The sequence below is a fragment of the Labrus bergylta genome, chromosome 3 (genome assembly GCF_963930695.1).
Source record: "Labrus bergylta chromosome 3, fLabBer1.1, whole genome shotgun sequence".
Classification (NCBI taxonomy): Eukaryota; Metazoa; Chordata; class Actinopteri; order Labriformes; family Labridae; genus Labrus; species Labrus bergylta.
This window is the reverse complement of record NC_089197.1, coordinates 9,810,011-9,819,084: the sequence shown is the minus strand read 5'-3', so window position 1 is coordinate 9,819,084 and position 9,074 is coordinate 9,810,011. Positions and strand designations below refer to the sequence as shown.

Here is a 9,074-nt window from a genome sequence, read left to right as displayed (position 1 = left end):
GAAATAAAGTTGTCTGGAGCAGAAAGAGTTAACGATGTGAATCAAATCAAAAACTGTCCAGAAGTTTTTCTCAGAGACCTTCAGCTCCTCTTGAAGAGGTTTGATTGACACAGTGCAGAAGCTCTCCTGTCTGTCAGAGTGTGTGTGTGTGTGTGTGTGTGTGTGTGTGTGTGTGTGTGTGTGTGTGTGTGTGTGTGAGAGAGAGAGAGAGAAAGGGAGGAGGAGGTTGAGGTATTTGGTCTGTTGAGCATCTGTCATTAAACAGTGAGTGTTGTGTGTCTTTCATGGTACGCTGCTTCAGTGCACTCAGGGGAGACGAAAAGTTTGACTTGAAATGTTGGAGACAAAGAATTGGGAGCGTCATTACGATATTAACTCATGTCTCATCGTATGAATGAGTCGCTCAATTAATAAAAACTGGTAGATAACCAAGAGTCAGAAAATGATGGGACGAACATCTGTTTATGAAAAACTACATATTTCTTTCCTTTAGCATTTTTCAGGTCCTCAAAAAACAATCTTTTTTGAAATTGTAAGAAATATTTAGTTGGTTTTTGGGCTTTTAATTTGAAAGTGTGCTGCTTCTGTGGGTTAATATGATGTAAATTGATTCTCTCTGTGTTTTAATATTCACTGCAGCAGGAAAAAAACAAGAACAAAATGCCGCAGCCTTGGATTCGTAGAAGTAATAAATGCTTTTAATCAGAAAAATAATCAGCAGCTTAACTCGTATAATGAAACAGCTGCAGCCTTGGAAACTTTTAATCCCCCCCCTTCTGCTTGCCAACTCTTCCTATCTTCTATTTATCCTGATAATGAGAACTCAGGGATACGTGATCACAGAACTCCTTCATTTATTCAGGACGTTTGGGTTTGTGCTTCAGCCGCTGGATCTTTGACTTTTTCAAGTATCAAGTATCAGATTCGGTTTTTCTAACAACTACGATCACCTGGAAATGAAAACAGCTCGCATTACATAAAGTCAATAATTATATTACATTTCTTTGGCAGCTTTCCAGTAAATGTAAGTTCATCTGAAACTTTTATTCAAGAGGAAAGGAAGAGGATAACTTTGATTTTTCACTCCTGCCGCCTCCTCATAAACGATTGATTCTTACTTTAAAAACTGTCATTCATAATCAACGAGAACATTTCCTCCAGATCCACTTTTTAAGATTTTGGTTGAAATTGTCTTTAGGTTCATGCTAGTTTTGAAAATAACTATTACCATTTTTTTTTCAAGCTGTAAATCACAGCTTGAGGTGAGTTTAGAATTTAAACATCTGGGCAATTTGACCCTCAATGCTTACATATATTTTTCCTACATTTCCCTTTTTTTTTTTTTTTAGGTACTCTAGCGAGATTAATTAACTGAGGCAACTTGTTGGCACAATTTCAATGTGAGCACAAGTCTGAGTAACCCAAAAAAAGTGTGTGTGTGTGTGTGTGTGTGTGTGTGTGTGTGTGTGTGTGTGTGTGAGAGAGAGAGAGAGCTCGGCCTCGTTCAAATCCACCTCGACCCTGAAGAGTTGGAGCTTTTCTTGCTCCGTTTTTTTGAAGATAAAAAGTGGAAACTTTTGGCGTGGGAAAGTGCAGATTTTTTTAACTGATAGGATGTGAAAGCATGTTTGGTTTGCGAGCGCTCCTTTAGACCAGCAGGCCTGGGTGTGTTCAAAAGGACTGAAGGAGAAATAGGGTACGGAAACAAAGTGTGCCGGATGTTTTCACTGTAAATGACCACATGCTGAACTGACAGCCTGCTGCAGATAATGATGTTAGAAAAGAGCTGCAGTAGAGTGTCGTTGTTATAAATAAGACCTTTAATGCAGGCCTTTACAATACGTATTGATAATTAAAGTGATGTCGAGGAAAAGAAGCTCATGTTTCCTTCCACCCTGTGCAGAGTTATTGATGAAGTGATGTAACCGGATGCTTCGTTTGGCAAGTCACAATAACATATGCTTAACAGTATAACACAACACAATAACATAACTTACAGTGTAAGCAGTAAATCTCTTGGTCCTAATAGGACACAGATATCGTGATTCTGCTTTCAGATTGACATCAAAGAAGGCTGGACTATTCGCCTTCTTGAAGGTCATTGTCCTCTTGTGTCAAAGAATATTTTTCCACACTACACAATGCATGTGTTATTTGATTGTGTATTTAAAGTGGCAGCAGCAGACTCCTGCAGCTCCAGCAGTGTTTATCAGCTGGTCGTTACACGCTACATTTCCTGAGTGATGCAGTCGAGTACCGACCTGCAGCAGGAGCAGCAGCAGACCGCTGAGAGCTCGGAGGAGCTCGGCCACCCAGGCGGCGAGCTGTTGATGAAACGAGGGGTCACTGCAGGGCTAAGTGAGACCTCACACTGCTGGACAAGCAGGTCAGACCTCGGGCCACTGGTGCCATATGGGTGTGAAGGAGGTGAGGAAGCTGAGGAGGAGTGGGGGTAGGAGAGGCCGGGGGGGGGGGGGGGGGGGGGGGCACCAAGCTGTCTACTCCGCCTCTCATGAGACCCCCAGCTGTCACAACAGACACTTACCAGCTCTCACACTAAACAGCCACAAGGGAGAGGGGGGCAGCATCCTTCCTCTCTCCAACAGAAGGATGGAGAAGAGGAAGGATGGAGGGAGGGAGAAGAGTCGCTAATCTCTTCTTCCTGCTGCTGTGAAGTCTGAGGAATGCTGGAATATGCTCCCCCCCCCCCCCCCACCCGCCCTGCTACTGTCCTCCACCACTTCCAAAGCCAGGCTGCAAACCTGCTAATTATAGCTGCCACAGGATGAAGGTGTGACCTAAATAGTTATTTAAAGTCGAGAGCAGAGTTGTGAGAACCACAGAGAGCAGAGGGAGTCAAAGCAGGACGGAGGGAAGCTTCAACCTCGACCGTCGCACAACAAAGCACACACACAGCTGCAGAGCCGGCCAGTCGGGGTCAGACTGAGAGTTTTTAACACTGCGAGAGGCTCGGACTGAACTGCGCAGCCTTCAGATGGATGAGAGTAAAGACACACGAGACACACACTATGAACTACCAGCCTTTGTCTATTGTTCTACTGCAGAGGTTTGGACGATGTAAATCTAGGATTTCATCAATTTTGAAGCCTCTATAGAAATGCTGAGTCATTACTTAATAAGTTGGGCTTAGATTGATCTATCACAGAATACAAAGCTGATCCAGCTCCACACATCTTTTCCTTTGGCTCATATTTCAACAACAGTCTTTACACAATGTTTGGTTTTAATAATACATAATTAAAAAAAAGAAAGAAAGACTCATCAACTCCAAACATGAACAACATGAATCAAAGAATAAATGGTTACACCTTTGAGTTTTAAAAGATGATGAAGGATTGAGGTGTTGTTGTTTCAGAGGTGAGCGGGATCAACAGTGCCAGCGGGAGAGAACAGTGCTGTGTGTGTGTGTGTGTGTGTGTGTGTGTGTGCATGTCTGACTGTGTGTGTGTGTGTGTATGTGGCGCTCCCGCTGTGCCGTGCTGTCTCACACTTCCACATATATCAACGCCGTATAACAATATGAATTCACACACCAGGACATCAGTATTACGCCGTCAGGAATCAATCTGGACGTCTTTTGGTGTAATGACTGCAGAGCTTTGTTACAGCGCTGTAATGCGGAATTTCATTATGAAAAGGGTGTAAACGCCCGTACTTAAGTGATTTCCACTTGTTATATGAAGACAATGGATGGATGTTAATGCCAGGTGTAAACAGGGACGAAAAATAGCAGAAGTCACCCAATTCCAATAATAATTTTTTTTTTTTGGGAAAGTTGGCAGGATACAAATCTAAAAACAGGACGCATTATCCCAGGATGTTTGCTAATTTTAATTTACATACTTTTAAAGTTCTGGATATTGGTATTTTTTGTTACCCAAACCGATATTATGTACGGCTTTAGAAATCACCTGATTCTTGGTGTGAGGTGAGGAATCAGCTGTGAATGCATCTCATTCAGAATCTCAGATTTAAACTTCTTCCAAAACAGTCTGAGAACTAAAAATGAAGCAGTGAGCTCTACAGAGTTTATTCCCACTGACACGAGTACTCCAGGTGCACACACACACACACACACACACACACACCTCATTTCACAACACTCCCACCTGCCTCTGTTTTGCAGAGAAATGGACTAAGCAGCATTTACTCCACACACACACACACACACACACACACACACACACACACACACACACACACCTTTTTCTCCCTTCCTCCCTGCTTGCTTGCTTTCTTTCTTTCCACACCTGAGAGCCTATTGACAGAGTGTCCCGGTAACACGCGGATCACTTAACCCCGTGTCAAAACACCGGTGTAACGTAAGCCCGGGGAGCAGGCGGAGGTCTCGGGCTCATAAAGGAGCGTGCGAGCTGGGAATAGCACCCTGCATGTAGGAGCGGCGCCTCGGTGAGAGCGTTCAGCACGCTGAGTACGGAGGGTGGGAGCTGGCAAACTGCCAGACAATGACAGAGGAGAAGAGACACCTTCTCTTCAGGACAACGAGACAGAAATGTGACTCAGTGGTTATGACAAGATGGAAGATGAGAGCAGCTTTGCATGGAGGGAAAAAAACAAAAAACAGAGAAGAGTTTGTGCTCTTACCACGGTGCTCCGTATATCCGGAATCCCTTTATGGTGACGTCCGAGTCCTGCAGGTACACACAGTTTGTGAGCAGCGTCTGGACATTGTCAAAGTCCTCGGGTTTGAGTTTGGACACTGAGGGGAATCGGTAGTAATCCTGCTTGACCAGCTCGGCCATAAAGTCCTTATCGAAGGTCAGTTCGTGGTTTCCGGCGATCACCACCTTAAACTCGTACGGGAGGCCACCTAGACGAGACAAGAGAAATACAGCTGAAGTCCAAAATCCACATGTTTCCACACGTTCAGCTCGAGTCCGCACTGCTTCATTCTCACACTCAAAAGGTTTGTTTATCATCTTACCCAATGACATCTTCTCAAACCCCTGACTTGACATTTTATGTTTGTTTCAGCAGGAAAAGCATTCAGCGCACAAACAAAAGAGCCTGGAAACAGTCACTGAAGCCTTGTTCACACTTGAAAAAGTCTTGAAGTTTTCAGAGTGAACTTCATGTGCGAACACAAACAGATAAATCTTTTTCGTCGTTGTTTTTACGAATTTTCAGGAGTGCAAATGTGAAGAACAGTTTTAGCTTAACATTTGAATGGCTCCAAAATAAAGTCTGTGATCCTCCACTCTGTGCACAATGTTACTAAAGCAATATTGAAGTAAAACCAAAATTAACGATTTACCAATTTTTCAGCAGAAGTTTGCAAAAATTGTCCCTTAACCTATATATTTTTTTTTCCAGAGTGACAGTTAGCTGCTGAGGCATTAAAGACGGCAACACTGGGGCACCGGTGGTCTTGTGCAGTGTTTTTCAAAGTGGGGGTCGCCAGGAGGTTCTGGGGGGGGGGGGGGGGGGGGGGCACAGACACTTGGGTTTGAAGAGTGAGGAAACTGGACCAAAAGTAAAATTCAACTTATACTTATACTGTTATAAATAACATTTTGATATATATTTTGAGATGTTATTGCCCACTGTGTATCCACATTTGTGTTTCTATGGCAATCTTTCAATATTGTAAAATAAAACAACAAAACTATGTTTAATGAAATGATTTATAAACTTGGGAGAAAGAAGCTGTTGATTTCATTTCTGATATTTGCAATCGAAACAAAAGGATTTAAGAGAGAGAGTGTCACCGCCACAGGTTGATGCTATGTGAGGGTCACTGGCATGCAAAGTTTGGGAACTCCTGGCCTAGTGGTTAGTTCATGAGCCCCATGTACAGAGGATAAAGTTCTCAAAGATAGTGGCCCAGGTTTGAGTCAGACCTTTGTCTCTTTTGCGGCACGTCATTCCCTACTTTCTCAATCGCTGATTTCTGACTTTATCCACTGTCCTGTCACTTCCATAAAGATTTCAGTTTTCTCTTTGAATCCAAAATGAACAAGTTTTTGGACACAGCACATATCGTCCAAATGTTGCAGCCTTGCTCTCTTTTATGGTCGAAAAGTATTCAAGAAAATCCAAAAAGGTGTTGAACTTTCTACCTGTTCCGTCTTTCTCTACAGAAACAGCAGGTTGTTCTAATATTCTGTACATGGAGCGAACTCTCCCTGTATACCTAACCCCGAGCACAGATCAGGATCAGAAGAAGAAAAGACTCTGATAAGTGGAGAGGGGGGGGGGGGAGAAACCCTCAATTCAGACAGTCACAGAGGTTACAACCACATCTGACGGCTCTGTTTGACCCCTGCAGACCACCGTCCATCTCTGCAGACGCCGGGGTGGCTGAGAGAAGCATGAACCTGAACTAAATAGAGGAGAACATCTATTACGAATCTCATTCCCTCATCTTTCAACTTCCGCTGTGCCCTTTCCTCTCTCCTCTCTGTCGGGGTGATTTGTCCCGCTTCCCCTTTGCCATCAAGAAACTGACTTCCTGCTTTCTTCCAGCCGATTGAATGCTCAGCCAAAAGGCTCTGGCCTTCATCACCCTCCAATCTGTCTTTTTCTCTTTCTTTGTGAGGCTTCCTGTTGATTTTGTTCCAGTCTCCCTTCATTCTGTGTTTTTTTGGGGCCTGCTCTGTAGGTCCTCTATCCACCTGCAGGAGCGTTAACTGGACCACGGCCATGTGAAGTACTGGCATGTATGCTTCAGGGGGCTTCCTGTTAAAAGGGCTGCAACTAAAGATTCTTCCTATATTGACGTTTAATTTGTACATAAAGCTAAAACACAGCCTTCTATATCCAATAAATCTTGCTGAAAGCCAAATGATGGCAAGTGGGCAACAGCCTCAGCTTAAGCAGGCTGTTTAAAAGAGTTTAACAGGACACAATGCAAAATAAAAAAAGTCTATTGCAAATGTATAAATTCGTTGTAGAGTTATCAGCTACCTAATCGATGCTGGCAAGCACTCCCACTTTTATCACACGGGGGTTACACAGTGGTAAAGAAATAAATTCTTTGCTCTAATTAAACATCAGAAGCTGTTTGTTGTTGGTGTTTAGAAGCTAAGTAACATCCTCATTGACCGATGTTTTAAAATCTTTTATGTGTGTTTATTCCTGATTGTGATGAATGATTCAGTTCAGCTCATGAAAACACAAAACAAAGACTTGTTTTATGGGTAGGGAATCACCAGAAGCCCCACGATAAGATATCATCACTATCCTTGAGTCACAATTTTAAACATTTTGAGATATGCTGAGAATAGTGATACAATTTACTGTGATTAAATCTTTTTGTAAACTGCATATTATGCCCACAAAATTTAACTAAATCAAGTGTTTTGTCAAATAAGGAAACATTCTCAGTCACTTCCTCTCTCTTCAGTCTTTTTATTTCTACAGAATGAAGCCCACAGACTGAGCAACCCTGTGATCAAAGTCAAACTCTGTAAAAGGCTGAGTGCACCTCACAATCTGAACTGTTGGTATTTCAGTCTAATCGGACTTGAACAATGCAGTGTGTTCAAAATGAATCGTGCAACCCCTACAGCAATTCAAAAATAAAAAAGCATGTTTGCTATTAATGTAATGAAAGTATCAACACTTGGGGGCCATGAGACAATCAGCACACAAAATATCGCGATGCTATGCTGTATCGATTTTGTCCCCCACCTCGAGTTTGTATGACACTGTACAAAACATACAAAGCCAAATCTTTCATCATCGTGCATCAGATTTTACAGGATCTAATTGATATAATAACAAGAGCTGTATAAAGAGTTAATTCCTTCACAGACACTTCAGGTTTACTGCACAGAACACTTAAAGGTACCTTCATCCACCTACACCACAGAGCTGGAGTAAGACAAAAGGTATTCAGCTCAGGTGCTTTTATCCTTTTGTTTCCTCTGAAACATATTGCTGTGGCAGCCAATAGCAGGAGGTTATGATTCATGGCAGGAGGTCAAATCGAATCAAATGTTGAATAAAGAAATCCAATATATCGTATTAGTGGAATAAAGGCGCCTTCTGGCTGACGACAGTAGTTGAAAGAAAGGATGTAAGCGATCTGCTCAATTTTGCAGCGGTCCAGTTCACAATTGGAAATAAAACCGATAGAAACTGAAAAGAATATAAATTCAGTCGAGATACGGCTGCTGGATGCAGATAATAAAATATGGCACGGCAACTGTCTATAGTGTGTGTGTGTGTGTGTGCTCTAATGCTGAAAATGAAAGAATCATGGTTCCCCCGGTCTACAGGTTTCATCCCCGCTGCTCTAAATTAGCTCTTGTCGCATCTCAGGATCATAAATTCCAGTCTAACCTTATATGAGAGCGCCGTCTCTCAGTCCCACAGCACTCTAACTGGATCACACATCCATTTACACGAACACACACACATGAACACACACACACACACACACACACACACACACACACACACACACACCCTAAAGCGAATCCTCCTCTCCACCAGCAGCAGGCTGGGAAAAAGGGTGGGGAAAACATAATTACCATCAAACAACTCCACCTCCATTACTCTACTGGGAATTTTCGTCTGCTTTTTATTGCCGCTGTGATACATCTAACAGCGGACTGCTGGAGTGATACACCGAGATTTATTTTCTATTCTTTGCCCACAAACAGGCGGCGTGAACGATGAAAGTCAGTAAAGAACAAGAGCGATGTGAGCAGAGGAATGTCTGTTATTCCTCTCAAAAGGCCGCTGCACGTTTTGTTCAAGATTGAAGAACACACACACACAAAAAAAACTCTGTACAAGTGTAGACTACTACTACTTGACATTAAACAGCTGAATATCTTAAATAAATAAATTCATCGGCGTCCCTCAACCCTCTTGTCAAGGGAATCCTTGAAGACTTCATATGTCTTCCAATTAGAGCAGAAGCAGCAGGTCTGTTAAAGAAGTCTAAACTTATGGAAACATATTCAGGTGTATGTGATGGTAAAACACCTGGGAGGTAAAATGATTCACCTTTAATGAAGCCGCCAGTTCAAACTGCCTAACTCATTCAAGAATCTGCAAACTTCAGCAGGACAAAGTTACTG

General features: G+C 42.6%; 1 protein-coding gene across 3 annotated transcripts in view; it reads right to left on the bottom strand.

The window, feature by feature from the left end:
* mpped2a (metallophosphoesterase domain containing 2a) overlaps positions 1-9,074 on the bottom strand; it is a 64,422-nt gene that overhangs the window by 26,376 nt on the left and 28,972 nt on the right. For all 3 annotated transcript variants that reach the window (XM_065952648.1, XM_065952649.1, XM_065952650.1), the window contains exon 4: positions 4,627-4,852. In XM_065952648.1, the coding sequence (XP_065808720.1) occupies positions 4,627-4,852 (226 nt within the window). The remainder of the gene's footprint in view (positions 1-4,626; positions 4,853-9,074) is intronic.